Raw genomic sequence first — 20,759 nt, forward strand, 5'->3', positions numbered from 1 at the left:
GGCCTAGCCTATTTTTAAGCCTGTGATATCCATCGATTTTATAACTTTTACCGGGGGTATAGTTAGAACTTAGAAGGCTTCTTCTTCTTCAAGTCTCTTGTAGATAGACTCTAATCAAATACTTGAATAATTCTACATAATATTATTTTGCTTTTGATATATAGTTTCTCATACAAATAATATCTTTTGGCTAGTCTTTTTAGGTGAGGTCTTTGGTTGTTACAATTGTAATCCTAGCTTATTTATTTGAGTTTTTTCATTGTTGGTTGAGCCCACTAAAGGCCAAGTCGTTACCTTCCCCTTATTTCAAGTTTTTCCGAGGGTGGTTAAGCCCGCTAAAGACCAAGTCGTTGCCTTCCCCTTTATTATCCAAAAAAAAAATATGTAGAACTTGCTTATTTATTAAAAACAGGAGGAGAAAACAAACACAAACTCTGTGACAACAACAGCTTCCCCAGCACAATCCATTAAACCCAAAAAAAAAATGTAGAACTTGCTTATTTATAAAAAATAGGAGGAGAAAACAAACACAAACTCTGTGACAACAACAGCTTCCCCAGCACAATCCATTAAACCCAGACACTTTATTTTCAGTCGGCACACTATGGTATCTGAATCATCCTTCGTTAAGACCATAATCTTGTTTGCAATTCTAGCCAACCTTCCGCTATTAACGTAGTCTCTTGGGCTGTGGAACGCGATTCCAGGAAAGATGAGCCCAGAAATCCTATAGAGGATTGAGAGAAAGCTTTCCTTGTAGTCCCGGCCTTGTGTTGTACCTAAGAAGAGAGCCTTGAAGAGGTCGCTCCAAGCACTCCAGTACATGGGAATCGTATACTTTGGATCAAAGTAGTTGGGGTTTGGGACTTCTATCACCACCTGAACGAATGATAAGAATTCATGAAACCAATTCTAACAGCAGAACAACATCATTAGCTAGCACCGTTCTATAAAAAAGATGACATACCTGTCCATGATGCCAGCCTTTGAAGTAGATACAGGTACCAAAATGCTTGAACAGAGCGACTGGAGGCATATCGAATGGGATTCGAGGGACAATATCATGCCTATAGACCATTCTGTAATAGTCCAATCTCACAATGGTTTTGATGTAAGTTCCAAAGATGGCATCTCCAACTCTCGGCTGCCCGTAAGTCATGACACCATGCATGGAACTCAAGATATCACGCTCATCATGGAAGGAAAGCAAAGCGGGGAAGATGGCTGCAAGTGCACCACCCAAGCTGTGTCCAGTCACAACAATCTTTGCATTCTTATGCTGTTGGATTAGAGACCTGAGCGCTTCTCTCAGGGCATAATATGCCACAGGTTTGTCAGGAGTGCTCTTGTAGTCCTTGGGGAACCCTTTGAGGAAGTTCTTCTCATCTTGGAGACCAAGTGCCTTGAGGAATCCCAGGTGGATGTTCCCCATTTTGCCTGTGAAGAGCCAGGAAAGATCGACATCGGTCGACCAGTCCTGGGCATTGAAAGGTTCGGTGCCGCGGAAGGCCAAAACAATCAGATCAGCATCCTCTGCCTTGTTGCAGAATATGAAAGCTTGCGTCGCATTCTTCTCGAGGAACTCCGTGAGATTCCATACTCTTCAGGTTGGTTAATTATTCTATGGCTGAATTCTTTCTTAAGAAACTTGGTGGAGTAGATTCTTAATTACAGACATGAAAATATATGCTCCCGTTACTCTCTGATTGTTTTAAATAGTATAGTCTCATCAGCAAAGTAACATCATGATTTTTCAGGCCAAGTTTGGTTTGAGTACTTACTGTTCCAGCAATCGAAGAATCCAACAAAGTGCATCTGCAAATATTAAAATACAAAATTAGCCATCTAATGCTCTCTCTCCCTCTCTTTCTCTATCTATGTATCTCCATCTCTGCAGCAAATACTGTTTTGTAAGCAAACAGTAGCAGGCATTGTAGGTGCCATATTAATCAAGATATTGTCGTTGCACAAAAATCTTTTGTGGATCCACACTACCAATATTACGAACTTTCCATATGACTTCTAAAATTGTCTGAGTTCAAATGTCTTTTTTTTTTCTTTCAACTGTATGAGATTTACTTTTCTCAAAAACCGTGAAAATCTTGTTGATCTAGACCTGAGGAACACCTCATATGGGTCTGAAAAATTGTATCCCAATTAAGTTTCATCAGGTCAATTCCAACGCGATTGACGATTATGGTAAAAAATGTATGAAAACATGGGATGAAAACCAAATTAGTTGTCGGTCACTCTCTTTACATTCCTTTAATCCAAAACTCAAATTGAAAATTTAAACGAAAGCCTGTGGGTTGCAAAACCAGGGGAGTCAAAAAGGGAAGGAAACAAAGGAGGATTGCCAAACTGCTTAGGGCCTGTTTGGACAATCCCATGCAATCCAACAGGATTCACACAATTTTTTCTTAGAGCAGGCCAAACCAGATTTTTTGTTTCCACCCTACAAGAATGGAGTGAAAGAGGTCCAATTGATATGGGCTGTGTCAGATCTCATATTCGTTAATATTAAACATAATTGGTGCACATTGTTTAGAAGATATGTGTTGGATGGGCCAAACCCGATTCCTGCAAGATTTTTAGCCCGATCCTCCAGGAATATCCAAGCAGATCCTTAAGAGGACACAAATTGAAGTTATTAATCTTTGAAATACCTTGCCACCATTTTGCTCAGAAAGGAAAAAAAAAAAAAATGAAACACCTCAAAAGATGTCTTGTATATTATTAGAAAACATTAGATAAATAGAGTAGTTGTCCAAAAAATTGAGAAAATATTTTTTTCAACCCTATATTATCTACTCCTTTTATGTGAAACCTGTTCTCGTAACCCACTGGGAATTTCTTACAGTGACCATACCTTCCAGTGATTAGTGACTGCATTCTCGACATAGGCTGGATTCTCATATGCAACCTTGGCAGCCATCATGGAGAGATCCAAGATTTTTATATCACCGATGTTTGCCGCGGTGTCCATCAAGGGGAAGTATTGGATCAGTGAGTTGCTCTTTTGAAGCTCAAGCCGGCCATCAATGTGACCAATGAAGGATCGATAGCTTGCAGCATCACGGTTGGGGAAGACGACAGACACTGGAAAAAGGGAATGGGCATACCGTGCCACCTCCATTGTGTTAGAATTACATGATGCAATTAGTAACATCCATGAAGATAAAGCTAAGTCTAGTATTACAGCTGCCCCTTCAGGAAATGGATATTGGAGAATGCAGTAATGGGACCAAAACTAATCTTAATTGGTTTTCAATTAATTTTGAGGGAAATGGTTGATTTAATATCTTTTGAAAACCAAACTGAACTATTGATTGTTGGAACCAAGCTGAACCAACTAAGGATCAAGGTGGTTTGAGTTAGTTCCTTGGTTATCAAAAGAAAGTATTAATAAAACCATAGTATATCATACTGGCTTGAACCGGATGGTACGGAGCATACCGTACCATACCGATTTAGTACCGGTATCCAATACGGATGACATACTGATACTTGTTACGCCAAATAAATCTATACCAGACCGTACCGACACTGTGCTAGTATGGTACCGATATGGGATCCGCTACCGAAATAACGAATCTTGAATGAAATCATTGACAACAAGTAGAGAACAACATATGCTGATAAATCACCTATTCAACAAACTTGCAGGGATATAATAAATTATTTTTAAAAAAACAAAAAATAGCTATATTTTAAAAGAAACAAATAATAGCTATATTTTAAAAGAAACAAATAATAGATATAATTATCAACTTTATATTTTATTATAATGTCAATCAGTTATAGTCATGTTAGATAGAGTTATTGATCTGGAACCTAACTAATTTGCAGATTTTTCAAAATGATTTTGATTGCAATTCTCTATCTCAAAAATAATAATTAAAATCAAACAAATTTATGCTTAAACCCAAGCAAATCAATGATCTCATGATAGCACATATTTTCCACATTAATTTCTTGACGCCTACGTCACGGCCCTGGAAACAGAGTGTATGATCCATGTAACCAAAAAGCCTTCGAAAGTCCATAGCAGAGCTTCCGCCCTCTTTGTACTCTTTACTTTCTTTTGACTTGGCAGGATGTACTCAGGTTAGAGCTATATGAATTGCCGTTTTCACCAAAAAAAAAAAAATTCTTCGAAATATATATATTTTTGGTACATGTATTTAAACATTTTAAAAGTAGTTATCCTGACTCCTGCTTTCATATAATTTTTGACATCTATCAGAAGCTGGATATTTTCATGTACATATGTCTGCACACATTTGAGAGAGAGAGAGAGAGAGAGAGAGAGAGTTTAATATTTTATCTCTTAAGAAGAATAAATCTTATTACAAAAAGTTCATTTTTGTCTTTTTCATAAAATGTATACCATTGATCTCTTCAGAAAAAGAAAGAAAGAAAGAAAATTGTACCATTGTTGATTTAAATGGAAGAAATGTCTAGGATTTTTTGCATGAATATCCTTCTAAAAATTCAAATTTGCGCAAATGCTCTCTTAAAATTTATATTTATTTTTGTACTCTCATAAAACACTATTTTTGCACAAATGCCTCTAATATAATGGTTCTTCTAACACCGTTAATAAAAACCATATTTATTTTAATTAAAAATAAAATAAAATTTTGAAATTATTTTTTTATCCTCCATTGCGATCGCTTTATAAATATTTCTTTTTATACACCTACTTAGTAACGATATTGTAGTCGTTTCAATTTGAAACTGTTAATGTTTTAACGACGTTAGACAACATAGGTACATATGAAAAAATAAGGATAAAAGATAGTAAAATAGCAAAATAAGTGTTTTATGAAAGTGTACATATAAATAGTAATTTTAGGAGGGTGTTCGTGCAAAATTCGGTATGTAGGGAATATCTATGCAAAAAAAAAACCCAAATGCATACTATTGTAAAATGGTCACATTCCAGTGGTCGCAACTCTTCCTACGTACCGACATGAGTAATTATGACATCATAGGGTTGCTTAAAAAATAATAATTATAACATCATATCATGGGTCACTTCATCCTTGTTTTATCTTTGAAAAAAAAAAAGATCATTCAAGAAAAGAAGAACAGACTCAGGCAGGACTTAACTACCTGAACAGGTAGATAATTACCAAATATCCGGACCCCAAAATACCCCCTTTCTCTAAAAAAAAATCACTCAAAAAAAGAATAACAAACTTAAAATCACTCAAGTAGATATATAAGACTTGAAAGCATGCTCGGCGGGAGCTATCCCACCATGATTTGGAGTAAGCCCCAGGTGGAATTTTTTTAGGGGATATAATATGATATATCTCACATTAGTTATAAGACTTAAAAGTTATAAGGGCTCGTTTTCACTTCATTTCATTATATGAACGGTATATGCCCCTATCCTGATTCTCTCTCTCGCTCAAAAAAAAAAAAAAAAAAAAACTCCAGTTCATGTTGAGCTTTTTTTGTATGTGTGTTTTTTTTACGGTACGGACTGTAAAATAGTTTGTGATCAATGCTGAAAAAGAAAATGGTAAACGAAAAAAAAAAGCCTGATGCACCCATGCATGCTTTTAAAGGAATCCCAGACTCCTCTTTTATTATCAGTGTCGCAGAAAACTTCTAAATTAAAAACAGAAAGAAATATACTCCTTGTGCCACTGTATGTGTCTTCAAGCTAAATGTGAAATCAAATAGTATCCATCCAAAATAAAGTTATATCATGTATATTTCAGCAAACAAGTTGTTAGAAAACCTGTGATAATGTGCCAAATCAAGCGTAGGATGCCACCATTAAGGGCTACCAAGTTCAGGATGAACTCAGCAATGATTCCCACCCATGCCATGGGCGTGCTAATGGCTGATAAAACCTTCTGGATGAGCAAGGTTATAGCAACAACCCATGGATCGGTGCCCTCGAGGGCGGTGGAGGCGCCAACCTCTACAAACTTCTATCTTGCTAGGCTTCTCTTAAAGATCAAAAGGCTTAGTATTTGGAGCAGTCCTACTTTCTTGGGGCGAAAGATCATGTAATCCCCAGTAGTCGGACATTTTGAAGCCATAGCAGGAGTAGAGGGGAGAGAGAGAGAGAGAGAGATGGTTGCTGGAGAGAAGGATTGAACACTTGAGAATGGGAGAGGGATTGGAAAGAAGAGGTGCAAGGCTTCATGTTGGCAAGGGCTGCTTTATATAGCAGGCAAGCTGCCTTCGCTTGGCTCTCAGCGTCATCACAGGTAATAATTTATCTATATCACATGCACAAATGAAGCAATGGAGATCTCACTTTTCCCTTAAAAAAAATATCATATATACATAACAATGGCCCACGTTATACACATAGCAACCAGAAGCTGTCGAGATAAGACTGCCGGCGACTTTTTTCTATTTGGATAGATCTCATCTCTCTTTATGTGATACATGGAGTAGCGCGCCTAATGACACTATGTAGAATGATTCCATGATAATCATCACATAGTATATAGATGATTATGATTGGAAGATTAAGAAGAATCTCGATTTTATATATAATTTGCTTCCTCCATCTCTTGTTATATCTCTTGATGTGTTTTCTTGTTTCCTTTCTATTCCAACAATGTATGGACTTCTTTTAGATAATCTAATCTTCTTGTTGAGTGAATATAGTAATTTAAAAGGTTTTTTTTGCATGAATACCTCCTAAATATCTAATTTTGCATGAATATGCTTCCAAAATTAATATTTGCATGTATACTCTCTTAAAATACTTGCTTTGCTATTTTACACCTTTTTTTTATCATTATTTTTGCATATGTACCCATATCATCTAACGTCTTTAAAAAAATTAATGGTTTCAAATTAAAATAACTAAAATACCCTTAATGGGTCGATGTGCAAAAAGAAACATTTATAAGGTGATCGCAATGAAGGACAAAAAAAATCAAAATTCTATTTTATTTTTAATTAAAATAAATATGGTTTTTATTAACGGTGTTAGAAAAACCGTCATATTAGAGCATTTGTGCAAAAACAATGTTTTATGAGGATACTAAAATAAATATAAATTTTAAGAAGGTATTTATGCAAATTTGAATTTTTTTGGATCTTATTCATGTAAAAAATTCTAATTTAAATTTCCTAACCTCTTGCCGAGTATAAATGAATTTTTTTAGAATGAAATTTCCAATGCACCATATCGTATATAATAAGAGATATTGTCGACTTCTGAGAGTGCACTTGGACATTATACTGCTACTTTGGAAGCAGGATAAACAATTCAAGGATTATTTATTGTCCATGATGAGCATTAGTAGTTGGTCAATGCTAAGATTGACTAATTCTTCTTTTATGTTGGATAAATTATCTTTGTCTCCATCTTAGAGCTTTATTTTATAATAGTATAATTGACATTATAACAATGATTGCTTTGTTAAAAAACAAATAAATCATTCTTTGTTGTTCTGTTTTCCCAATATTTTTTTGATCACTTTAGTAATCAAATGGAATACAAAATGGAGATGATCTCAGTTATAGGTACCAAAGGAACAGTTGATCTTTCGTTATTCCTAGTTTGATGAACGTCCGTTTCCGCACTACAAAATGTTGCTTTTGACCCCAGAATCAAATCTTGTGAAACTAGGAGATCCAGTAGAGCAAGAGGCTGTAACTCAGATCATTGTCGTCACCTAGACTTTCCATTGCCATAGTCATTCATGCATCATCGGTTGCATGCAAGCGTGGAATGGAAAGGCAAGTCGCATAATATATACATATTCAGTGACACATCAAAAATTCATGTTTCACACTAAAATTCATCATATATGCACCGAGCCACATTCTTAGATACAATAAAGTCCAACTTGCTTCTATCTAGTGTCGGCATATATATGTCGGCAATTACCATTTTTTCTATTGCGGAAGTCCATCCTTGGATTAATTCCAGCTTTGGTACAGGTTATCCTGAGGGAAACAGAAGTCCATGCGAACAAAATCTCAAGCCAACAGTTCAGTCTGGCCCTCAGACCACCATTTGATGAGGACCGAACCATCCATAGAGCCAAAGTCTCGTGATAACGGGACCCTTCCATTATTACCGTAAAGAACTGGAGAAAAAGAGAGAGCCACCTCGTGACGGCCACCCGGAAATCATGCACATGTTGTCTGTGAGAGGAGTGCCGATTCCATACGGCAGGGTGAAGACATACAGCTAAGCCAGGTTTGTGGAAGAGGCGTTTGGTCGGTGGTCCGTGTTGATTGATAAAACTTGAGCGAAGGGACTAAATACATGAACCTCCCGCCCCGCCCATCTTTCTCTCTCTTTCTTTCCTTTTATAATTTGCATGCTTTTTCACGTTAAGAATGATTTCTTTGTGTCATGCCATACACAAGTAAAGCTTAAACCAGATTGGATATCAATATTAGTTGAATGCAAAAATTTATATCCATATTTGTTTTAAATGAATTCGGATATCAATCGGATTCTGAAAGTATGATATAAATATAGATATAAGCCAAAAATATTACTAAGTGGATTATAAATCAAATTAATATAGTACATAAATATGGTTATATATTTTTTTAAAAAATTAATGAGTACTATATAAAGTTAAATAGAATTATAAATAGAATCGGATAGGATTGGATAGTTATCTATCCATATTTTTTTTTTTTTTTACAGATACGTGTATTAGTCCGATGCTTAAATTTCTATTCATATCCGAATAGACTCTGATATGAAAATAGATCTAAATGAATATTATCTAATTCACTTTCATCCCTATCCATCGCTAATACAACGCCCACCAATGTGCTGTATATATATTACCATTAGGTATAGAGAAGTGAACAATAATTAGCAGCAGTGGATCCATGCAGATTTTATCTCCCCACGTTTCCCATAGTTTAGGTCACGCCATTTGCGTGGATAGAGAAATGCAATATATAAGATAAAAAAACCAAATAAATAAGAGGGAAATGGTGGGGGTAGTTGGGTTGCTTTTTTCGAAAGAATCAGGGTAGCAAAAACTCAAGGTGTGTTTGGTTCACGACCGAGATCGGAATAAGAATGGATTAGAGATTGAAATAATCATATTCTCCAATGTATTTGGTTGATGATTGGAATCAAAATCAAAATTGAAATGGCATAGTATTTGAATACTAGAGAAGAGTTGGGATTGGAATTTTGAAGAATATTAGAGCAATTAGAGAATCTCCATTTGGGAGTCACTTATTCCCATTCTTGTTCCAAAGCCCAACTCCCCTCAAGCAAACATGCCTTTCGTGTATGGATGAGGGTAGTGCATTGCATGCCTTTCATAGAATTTTTCACCATATACACGATAAAGGATGGAGGATTGGGTTTGCAGGATTAAACACCCTTAGTCTTGTCATATGAGTTGACTTGTAGTATATGATGAGCGATAATAGAACTCGCAGCATCTTTCATTTTCTCAGGATAGGGCTATTTTGCAATAATCAGGCCAAGTTCCACTTGTTTCATCCTTGGCCCATACCGAAACATGGTGCCAATTAACTTACCACCAAATCTCTCCTGCAAACAAAGCACTATATCCTAGAATTTATGATAAGTCTGAAAAAGTATTCGATTTATATCTGTATCCGGATAAAAAAATAGGGATATGTTTAATATCCGATTCGTATCTATATCCATTTAGAATAAATATAAATATTAATTATAATATTTATTTAATATTTATATTTGTTGAAAATATGGATATAATAACATTCGATCTATACTCTTTTTTTTCCAGCTTTAACCGCATGTACACAAAGTGGGACGTGAGCAATGGACCCGACCACTTTAAGAGGACGGCCAAATTATTGGACCAAAGTTTTCTAGAAAGCTGTAATTTACCTACAGAATCAATTCGAATGACAGCCTAACGATCGCATCGCTTAATAATATTCCACCACACCTTGCCACTCACATGGAATGCTGGCAGCTTCATATTAAATGTAGCCAGCTTGGCCCACTTAATTTGGAGTCAATCTCTTCAGATATAAAAAAAGCTTTAGTAACTCAAAAAGTATACCTTAAAAAATCACTCAGCTTGGATGTTGTATCCTCGTTGGGTTATGTATTGTGAATTGCGCCACATAATTTAGCAACAGGAATGGTGGAGGACAGCTGAGCGACTTTTGGGCGATTCTACTGTGTTACCATAGCATTGCTCATTTGAAAAGCGAAGAACAGAGATTCCTCCAATGTAATTAAGTGTGAGCTCACATCGCCAAAGAAGGGAACATGACTCGATATTCCAAAGATATTTCTGTTTATGATGGGATGCCCTTATATATCTGTTTCATACTCAAATCTCTACTCTAGCTGTGGTGTTTCAGCTGTTTAACTAGATCTGTAAAGTTGCAGTATTGAAACTATAGTTCAACCCAAATGTTTGCTTGAATCTATAGGGTGTTGGAATATAAGACCATTTGATCAACTGAAGTTTACTTATTTGCTTTTTAATGCGAGCTTTCAGCTCCATTTGTTACAAAAAAGAAATAGTGAACGAAACATAAACAGAGACTGCCAAGTAGCCATTCCAAATCCACTTCTTAATTCTTCAGAAAAGTTCTTAAACTTCTAACGGACTCTAGGGTCTTCTACATATAAAACTTAAAGAACAACCACTACTTAAGAGTCTTTGCCGGTTATCCTTGCAAGCCTTCCACCGTTGACGTAGTCTCTAGGACTATGAGATGCAACTCCAGGCAAGATCAGCCAAGATGCCCTGTAGAGGATCGAGAAAAACTCTTCTTTGAATTCTCTACCTTGGGTTTCCCCTAGGAGAAGAGCCTTGACGAGGTCACCCAAACCATTCAGATACACTGGAATTGCATATTTTAGATCAATGTAGTTAGGGTTCGGCGAGTCGTCGATCAAAGCCTGTTAGTCACAGTAGAAAAAGAATGAAAAAATGATGACATTAAGGATTTTTTTTTCTCCCTTCTATTTAGAGAATACCCATAGACTACCAAAAAAAAAAAAAAGATAGATAAAAAGGAACGCAGAATACTAAGATCTGGTTTACCTGTCTCTCGTACCATCCGTCGTAGTAGATGCAAGTCCCGCAATGCTTAAACAATGCCGTCGGTGGCTTATCAAATGGAACTCGAGGGACGATATCATACCGATACACCATCCGATAGTACCTCTTGCTCAGGATGGATTCCATGTATTTTTTGAAGGTAACATCTCCAACTCTGGGCTGCCCATATGTCATTACAGCGTATATGGCATCCAGGATATCGTTCTCCTCATGCAGAGCTAGCAAAGAAGGGAAAAGAGCAGCAAGTGCTCCACCCAAGCTATGGCCGGTCACAACGATCTTTGCATTGCTGTGCTTCTTCAGCAAGGTTCTCAGTGCATCCCTAAGAACGTAGTATGCCACTGGCTTGTCATCGCTCCAACTCAAGTCCTTTGGGAAGCCTTTTTGGTAGTCCGTCTCGTCTTGCAGACCGAGAGCCTTTAAGAAACCCAAATGGACGTTGCCCAATTTTCCCATGGAGAGCCAAGATAGGTCGACGTCGGTGGACCAGTCGCGGGCGTTGAAGGGCTCGGTGCCACGGAAGGCCAAGACGATTAGGTCGGCTTCCTCTGGCTTGTTGCAGAAGATGTAGGCTTGCGTCGTTTTGTCTTCAAGGAACTCTGTAAGATTGTTTCACGCCATTTTCATCAGCCACATCTTTCATTACTACAAGTCTTGGGATTGTATTCTTATATATGAAGACAAAACAAATGATTGCAAAGGACAAAGCAAAGAGTCGCATTTAGCTCTTGGGAATCTAAGGACGAAAGGACAATTGAAGTTCCATGTTTCTTTTGTTTGTCTGTTTAAGATAAAATTACGGAGACACCCTTCAAAGTTTGGTTGGGCCCCATGCATTCAAACCTTAAAAGTTTAAAAAATATTAGAAACTTCAAATTTGTTATCATATGGTCCAGGCATCTACCTCCATTATAAAACATTATCATATGAGGATCTCTAATAACTAAAGTTTTATAAAATTTCAAAATGGCCCTTCTCTCTAACTTAGCATGGAGCTTTTGTTCAAGCAAAAAATGGAGGAAAGAGAAAGAAAAGCTATATTGATGGAGCATTTTGAAATCTGTGTAAATGGATAGATGACAAAAGATAAAGCTATTTGAAATCTATGCAAACAGATGAATGACAAAGAATCTATGCAATTGAATGGACGGCAGAGAATGGAGCGCTTTGAAAGCTTTGTAGATAGATAAATGAATGATAGAGGATGGAACACTTTAAGATTTGTGCATATAGATGATGACAGAGAATAGAGCCCCTTAAGATCTGTAAAGGTGGATGAATGATAGATAATGATGTGCTTTAAGTCTGTGCAAATGAATTAATGATAGAGAATGCAGCATTTTAAGATTGCCTGAAAATCACAATCTAATGTCCTCTCTAAATCTAGAGTTTATTTGGTTTTTTTTTCTCACTTTGTTATCAATGTAAGGATCTAGATGGACAGCTGGGCCACATTACAACAAAAATAAAGTTTTGGTGACTAATTAAATTTTTTAAAATTTTGGGATGTTTTATAATTTTATTTTATTTTATTGGACAAAGTGAAAACAAGATTTAGGAAATATTAGGAGAAGGATGCTTTTAGGAAATATTGGGCTCTTTTACAGATTGTCTCTACCGGTGGGAAAACTTGTTTACAACCAACCCTCGGCAGGTACCAGTCTCTATTTTCAGGTTTTGCACAGAAATGTTTTGTCCATACTTGGCCAGCTTGGTCTCTTAATTGCCCCATGGCTACGCTTGGGACCATTAATTAGCAAGGATAGCTTAGGTATAGACCATAGAACAACCCAAGAGAAACAATCCTATAAATCATAATTTTATTTGCCAAAAGAAATGCAATTTTTCTTTTTCTTTTTGTCAAACCACGGCGTCTCTGGTCTAAATATAGGTTATGAGTAGGAGAAGACGTGTCACAGCTTAATAAGAACAGTGATAATACTTACTGTTCCAGCAACTGTAGAACCCCACAAAGTGCATCTGCATCCAATCAATATCAAAACCAGAGTTAGCCGGTATATATTTGATTACAAATGCTTATTGCAAGTATAAAGACAATTAATGAGAATTAGTTTCCAATTCACGATCTGTATTAAAACCCAACTCATTTACTCAATCGATGGATCCATCGATCGGACTAAGTTTTGAGTTAAAAAAAAATTGAACCACTGCTCATTATATGGAGTTTGAGCAACAACAAATAGGCACATGGAAGGCCAAATTTTATATCTTTGTAGCACTGCAGAAGCATCAAGTTGCGACCCCATGGAAATATATTAATTCCATGTGCCCAGAGGCCTACGGCATTGTTCTCATGCAAGTTGGCAGAAAAGAAACAAATCCCTCTGCCAACTCAAAACCTCTACTCTTGATTGATATGGTTTAACAAAAATATCAACCCAAGCGGAAAAGAGCATGTATCATAGGTGACTTGGTGAGCCTCTATGAGGTTCATTTTCTTACCTTCCAATGGTTGGTTACTGTATTCTTGATATACGCATAGTTCTCATAGGCTACTTTTGCAGCCATCGTGGAGAGATCCAAGGGATCTGTTTCGCCAAGCCCTGTTAGCGTATCCATTAAGGGGAAATTATGGATCCAGGAACTACTCTTGTGGAGATCGGTTCGTCCATCGAGTTGTGCAATAAGCGACCGGAAATTAGCTGCTCCACGCCTGGGGATCACAACAGAAACTGCAGGGTATTGATTGGTTAATACTTTTCGTTAAAAGTATGTATGTATTAAAGGTGTATTATTTGACATGAGGAAATACATTATGATACGTAGTAAATACTCCAAAAAAGAAAAAAAGAAGTAGGTAGTTACTTATATATATGAAATATTATATTGTAGTTAAGTACAAAAGCCATGTGGCGGTGACTCGTTGTGGGACAAGTAAGTGGAAAAATCGACATGCGGACAAATTTTTAGTTGGTTAGTTGGACCAGGTCCAATGAACCAGATCCGGTCTATCTAATAATTTCTCGTTTCTTTAAAAGTTTAAATTCAAATTGTATAAGACATCACCTGCAGGATCTCCTTGATCTATTAAGGACTGAAGTTATGTTTTCATTTACATGTATGTTTAACATATGTTTTTTGTTTCATACATACACACAGGTTGATTGATAGATAGATGTGTATGTATTATATGTATTAAAGGTGTATCATTTGATATGCGGAAATGCATTATGTCGTATATACTCCAAAAAAGAAAAAAGAAGTAGGTAGGTAGTTATATATATGAAAAATTATTTTGTAGTTAATTACAAAAGTCATATGGTGAACCCTTGTGGGACAAGTAAGTGGAAAGATCGACCTTCTGCCCCGTTCTTAGGACAAATTATTAGTTGGACCAGGTCTAGCAAACCAGATTTGGTCCATCTAATAATTTCTCGTTTCTTACAAGAGAGACTAAGTCTTACGCAATTTTGAATTCAAGTTGTTAAAGAAATAAAGACCTCGGTTTTCTTTTGATTAAATGGGAGGGGATGAGAACCCATCCTTTATTTTCATTACAGTTAAGCAATATGAAAGATGCATCCTGGGGCCTAAAGCAATCCACTGAGCAAGCCAACGAGAGAAAACCTGTGATGACATTCCAGAATAAGCCTCGTACTCCACCATTAAGGGATAACAAGTTCACCAAAAACTCAATCACGCGCCCAATCCACTTCATTGGCATTCTGATCGCCGATAATATCTTCTGAAGAGCACACGTCAGGACGGTGATAAAGTCAGTCGGGACACCCTCGAGCCTGCCGGCCACCGAGCTGCTGCTCTCGACAAACTCACAACTGATCAGATGTCTTCTGAAGATGAGAAGGCGTAGTAGATGGAGCAGACTTAGTTTCTCATGCCGGTATATCATGTACTCATTCATGTGCCCATCACAAGAAGTTTCAGAAGCCATTTGGCAAAGTTGGGGGGGCAGGAGGGAAGGAAGAAGGGTATTGAGAAAGAAGAGAAGAAGAAGGAGAGGTGCAGCAACCAAAGGAAATCGGAGCACTTCTTATATAGAGAAGAAAGCACTACCTAAAACTTGCCTAAAACCAGATTACCTGTTTAGCTGCCACACACACAGCAAAATCTAGTAATGTAATGGTATATCTTTTACTAGTCATATAATGATGTCAGAGTACATTATCCTGCGTCGGTTGGATGATGAGCTGCTAAGAAGCTGCCATGGATGCACGTGCTACATGCAGTAATATTAAATTAAATTGTTTTGGGGGGAGTTTGGGTGGAAGACGGATCTCAAGTCTTCACGCGTGTATGAAAGTTGACACGAGTGTACGTGCAGGACGGGCAGTAATACATTGTTTGGGAGGACTTTTGGGTGGAAGACTGAGCCCAAGTCTTCGCACGAGTAGGACGGGACCACGACCACTTCAATTTTAGTAACGTGGCATCAAAAAAATCACCATGTACTAAATGTTTTTCTCCATCCAAATTATATACTAAATAAATATTGCAATGGGTTGGTGTTTATGAACAAAAGTTAATGCGTGTTTAACGTTTGTGGAATTTAAGATGGCAAAGAATCCCACCTAACTATAAGCCTCATCAAAGCTACTCAAGGTACATATAAAAATGATTTCCATATGGATTTACAAGGCATCTTGTTTATTGTACTCGGTCCTGCATGCACAGATAATAAAGCATCTTCAAAATATGCTCAATGTGTGTGGAATGTTAAAGACTTGTATTTTGCTTAAAAATGAGAGGAGAAAACTCAACTTCATTTTCTTCTTTTTTGAATCATATAAAACCTAAAGTCTGCAGCCTAGCTCCCTCACACTAAACAGATAAACTATATGTTATAATATGTATGTCCTTTATTGGCAAACATTGAGAAGTCAATTGTTAAGGCAAATTTTACTGCAGGACCAGATCAGAATCCTCATCTTATTATCATCACTTGATGCTGATATATGAACTTTTACAGAATGAAATGAAAGGCCCAAAGTCCATGTTAGACTGCGTTATGTACCTAATTCCAGCTCTTGGCAATTTCGCAAACATTGAGAAGTCATTTTTGTAAGGCAATTTTGGTGCATGACCGGCTGATCAAGACTCCTCGTCTTACAATCATCACTAGATTCTAGTATTTGAACTTTTAATGGAGGGCCCAAAGTCCATGTTAGACCGAGTCATGTATCTAATTCCAGCTCTTGGCAAAGAAGTGAAATTTGAGCCACTGCGCTGGGCAAGTAATTTAGCTTTCTTCTTGCCGTTGAAAAATTTTATTATAATTTTTTTTGCCATGCAGAGGTTCTTCAAGTAAAAGAAAGGGAACCATGCCCGTTGAGATGACCCTGCAGACCATCAATTCAAAGGTGCAGGTTCTGGTCTTTTGCATGAAAGATCATCCCGACCGCTCGATCACCCAGACAGCTTTGAGATACATGATCACGTGAGATGGCATGTAATTAGGCATGATCACATATCTCAAAGCATTATTGAGTGGTCGTGCATGCATGAAATCCTCAATTCAAGATGGCCTTGGGAGTTCTTTCGATTTATCTCAAGAAAAAAAGAGATAAAAAAAGTAAGGACAAGAGGAGTTCACGATGTGATTCTTTTATGCACATAGAGAAGCATATTCTTAAAATGTTGCATTCTTTCATTCTCTTCTTTTCTTTTTCTTTTTAAAAGAAGTGGTCCACCACTACTATTTTCTTTTTCAAAGAAGTGGTAGACCACCACTCATCTAATTAGCGATCCAAATTGCATCCTTTTATTCTCAAAGCGTGTTCACCTAGTTGTACTACAGCCAAATCACTAGGTCATTCAGTCTGGCTTAAGGTTCTTGGCGATAGATTTTATTGATCCTACTGACTTCTTTTGATTTAGTACTACTTCTTAAATTCATATATAATTAATTGAAATCTTAGAAGCATAGGAATTGGGTGATCTTAGCTTTAGTTTGTATTTCTTGGAAAGCACAAATCAACAAATTGAAGTTTGAGGTTTGCCAGATTGATTAGGTCAATCAGATAGATATGGTCGATCAAGGAAAGTAAGCTTGGCGCCTTAATTAAAGGGCTTAAACTTTAACAACTTAGTATCTCATCCAAAATGGCTAGCCGGAAGGTATTGTTTGGGTTCCTTGATCTTGTATATATATAAGTACCCAAGATCTACCCAATGAATAACTGATGTGGGACTACACACACGCCCGCACGGATCCTCACATACTCCCTCCGTTCAAGTCCTGACGTCCTCGTCAGGCTAAGGGTTCAAATTCATTCAAATCTAATCATAAACACCACAATCGGTCCGTGGTCAACCCCAATGGATCCGTGTTGCAGTGTCCCCTAGTTCACATAAGTTATGGGCCGAGTCCACTCTGATACCATTTGTAACAACTCAGGATCTCACCCAAAATGGCTAGCCAGAAGGTATTGTTTGGATTTCTTGATCTTGTATAAGTATCCAAGATCTACCCAGCGAATAACTGATGTGGGACTAAACACACGTCCGCATGGATCCTCACATAAAAAATGTAAATGCCCGCATGTGGTTGGGCCGGCCTCTAAGCAAGGCGGCCCAACGCACGAGAAAGGGGGGAGGGAGACTCCCGATTGGCTCCCTCCCCTGTTTTCAAATTCTCCTCCCCCTCCTCCCGAATCCATCGGAAGGGAGGTTATAGGGTGATAAAACCCTACCATATCAGGCAAGGATCTCCTCCTTTCTCTGCCTAGGGCATCAGCCGAGAGGCTTTCACATACAAAAAAAAAGAGAAGGAAGATTGGGTTTTACCTTGCCGCGGGAGGAATCGGAGCGGTCGCCGTCGATCCGACCGGGAGGATCTCGCCGGAGGCAAGGTGAGTCGTCCCTCCTCCTTTCTCAATCTCTGGATCTTCATTCCTCTTGAATCCGGCCGGCGAGCCGTTGGATTTGGAGACAAGAAGCCCCGGTCGCTTTGTTTCTCCTTCCTTTCGACCGCCGTCGTCGGGGGTGGAGCGTGGCCGGCCGTCGCTGCACGTGGTGCATGGCCGGCACCACGTTGGGGGCCGTCGACCGTTGGGGTCGCCGGCAACAGGTGGCCACTGCCACCGAACATGCCCACGAGGAGAATAGGAAGAAGGAGAGGGAGAGAGAGGAAGGGAGAGCCAGTCGTCTTTAACCTTCTCTTTTCTCTCTCTAGATTATCTCTAGTTGGGGTTCTCTCTCTCTCAACTTACATCTGGGGAGATCATTATTTTGAGGGTTCTGGGTTGTCATTCATCTTGAGTAAATTTTAATATTTACTTGGTTCTGTAGGGGAACAATCTATTGGACAAGAGGACGTTGAGCAAGATTTTGTGCATTCCGGTTCTTTATCGCCGTGAGGGCGGGTGATTGGTTGTCTAAACTTTCAACAAAGGTAAGGATCCTTGTACACCAATCCTGCATGATATAATATTTTTATACTTAGATATATATGATATGTTATGATCCAGACAAATCAAAAATAGTTTTTATTAAATTATATTTTGATCGTGTTGGCTTGTGGTTGATATTATGATCGTATTCGCTTGTGGTTGGTATCATGATGGATGCATGCATGCGCATAACCTACACCTACATAATTGAACTGATGGATGTGGTGCTCTAAACTAACCATGTGATATTGGTTGCCCCGTCACGGGCTGGAAACGTGACCGTGGTTAGTTTAAAGCCGGAAATAAATAAAAAAGAATTGATGTGTGGATGTAAACTGGATTGTATGAAAAGGGACTTTGGGTTTATCTTGTTATTATGGCAGGCCCCGTCACAGGCTAAAAATGTGGTACTTTGGTAGGCCCCCTCACAGGCTAGAAATGTGGAACTGTAATGTGCAGGCCCCGCCACAGGCTGAAAATGTGATACTTTGGCAGGTCCCCTCACATGCTAGAAATGTGGAACTATAATGTGCAGGCCCCGCCACAGGCTCAAAATGTGATACTTTGGCAGGCCCCATCACAGGCTAGAAATGTGGAACTATAATGTGCAGGCCCTGCCACAGGCTGAAAATGTGATAATTTGGTTGTCCCACCACAGGTTGAGAAATATGACCGAGATTTGACCCAAAGTCGGAAAGATAATTAATTCGGATCAAGTTGAAGAAAAAGCATTGAAACTATAATACAGGTTTATGAGCTATCATATGCTATATCATTCTTGTGTGGCTGGACTTTTACTAATGTTTGATGTACATACTTATATTGATTATTTGAGCTTTGATAGCCAGTTTATGACTTCATGATATGTGCATCGACTTGTCGTGGTTTTCAAATTTATATTATTATTATGTTGGTGTGGATGTGTAGGGATTCTTACTGGGCTGTAAAGCTCATTCCTTTTTGTTCTTTCTTTTTATCAGAGTTGCAGGATGCTTAGATTTGGATGGGATGGGCACAGAGTGTAAGTATCAGAGTCATTAGCTAGTTAGTTTGTTTATGCTTCTTTGATGACGATGAATATTTAAAGATCTTGTAATTGAACTAATTTGTTTATTTGGACATGTCGGACTTGCCTATTTGAATTACTAATTTAATTATGGATTTGTTGGAATTTTTGTTAATCATAGGCCTTGCATGATCTTTAGGGCACTGCTCTAGGGCTCATGCGGCCGGTCGCGTACCGGACCCGGGTGCTGGGTTCAGGGCGTGACATAAACTTTCTAATAGGATGTGATATTGTAAAGAAAGAAAGCATTAAGTGGAAGTAATAACTCACATGTAGAGAAACAATTGATTGCATAGAGAAAATATTATTGAGAACAGTGGCAAGTGTTCACTGAAATAGAATGGTCATCACGATTGAGAATGGGATAACCCAATAAAGTCGAGGATGTGCAATTCTCTTAAAGCTCAATCAATCTCCTCCTAAGCAGAATAGGATGGTGCATTGGAGAACTTGGATCAGGTCCATAGATGCAACATCCCCTCAATAATCACCATGGTATACATAAACGATGCATAGAAGTCTTGTCCAATGTCATGATAGTCCAAGTGTTCACGAAAGAAGAGTGGGTGAGAGGGAGAATAGAGCATGCTCTCTCTTTTAGTGATGCAGATTGGTAGCTATCAACTTTTGGTGATTTCTTATCTTGATAATTTCTTCCTTGGAGGTTGCCGATGGCTTCCTATATGAATAACTCAATCTTATCCCAATAGCTTCCTTTAAAAAGTTAATTCTAGTATTTAAATCTAAATATGGCATTGTATATTTGACATGTGGCTAAGCACGATTTTTCAAGGATCATACATAAATGATTAACCAAATCTTGATTGGTCTTCAATTTTTGATCATTTATTATCATTAATTGATGATCGATTAACTTTTGGATGTAAACAAATACTTACGGTAAAAAAAATGCGAACACGCCATGGCCTAAATTCTTTTTTTTTTTCTACCCCTTCTAGTTATGTACCATTATTTATAAATTCTATGATTCTCTAATGGGAGAAAGATAAAATATTTTGTTTTTTTATGTAAAAGAAAGATCCACTATCTTACCATTAAAATAATAAAATAAGTTTATCAAAATCAACTAATGGAAGATCATACTGTAAGTGCACTAGAACAACATATTAACCTAGTATAAGGATTGCATTTGGCTAACTTGAACAGGATTAGGCTGGGATTCGAAAACAAGACTTGTTTTGGATGTGGACTGGATTTGCATCGCTAAATTTCCAATTCAAACTCTAACCAACCAAAAAAAAACTTGTACACTATATA

General features: G+C 37.7%; 1 protein-coding gene and 1 pseudogene across 1 annotated transcript; both read right to left on the bottom strand.

The window, feature by feature from the left end:
• Positions 1-402: 402 nt before the first annotated feature.
• Positions 403-6,133, bottom strand: LOC103701728 (annotated as a pseudogene).
• Positions 6,134-10,530: 4,397 nt separating this feature from the next.
• Positions 10,531-15,020, bottom strand: LOC103719224 (triacylglycerol lipase OBL1-like). Its single transcript, XM_008808366.3, has 5 exons — positions 14,634-15,020; positions 13,509-13,738; positions 12,992-13,025; positions 11,028-11,644; positions 10,531-10,882 (listed from the first exon to the last, which is right to left on the bottom strand). The coding sequence occupies exons 1-5, from the start codon at positions 14,956-14,958 to the stop codon at positions 10,631-10,633; spliced, it is 1,458 nt and encodes a 485-aa protein (XP_008806588.1). The 5' UTR covers positions 14,959-15,020; the 3' UTR covers positions 10,531-10,630.
• Positions 15,021-20,759: the final 5,739 nt, after the last annotated feature.

The sequence above is a fragment of the Phoenix dactylifera genome, unplaced genomic scaffold (assembly GCF_009389715.1).
Source record: "Phoenix dactylifera cultivar Barhee BC4 unplaced genomic scaffold, palm_55x_up_171113_PBpolish2nd_filt_p 000085F, whole genome shotgun sequence".
In the NCBI taxonomy this organism is placed as follows: domain Eukaryota; kingdom Viridiplantae; phylum Streptophyta; class Magnoliopsida; order Arecales; family Arecaceae; genus Phoenix; species Phoenix dactylifera.

Coding starts and splice junctions, on each gene's coding strand:
- LOC103719224 (XM_008808366.3), bottom strand. CDS start 14,958: ATGGCTTCTGAAACTTCTTGTGATGGGCACATGAATGAGTACATGATA. Junction 13,739..14,633: donor ATTCTGGAATGTCATCACAG/GTTTTCTCTCGT, acceptor AATACCCTGCAG/TTTCTGTTGTGATCCCCAGG. Junction 13,026..13,508: donor CAGTAACCAACCATTGGAAG/GTAAGAAAATGA, acceptor GATTGGATGCAG/ATGCACTTTGTGGGGTTCTA.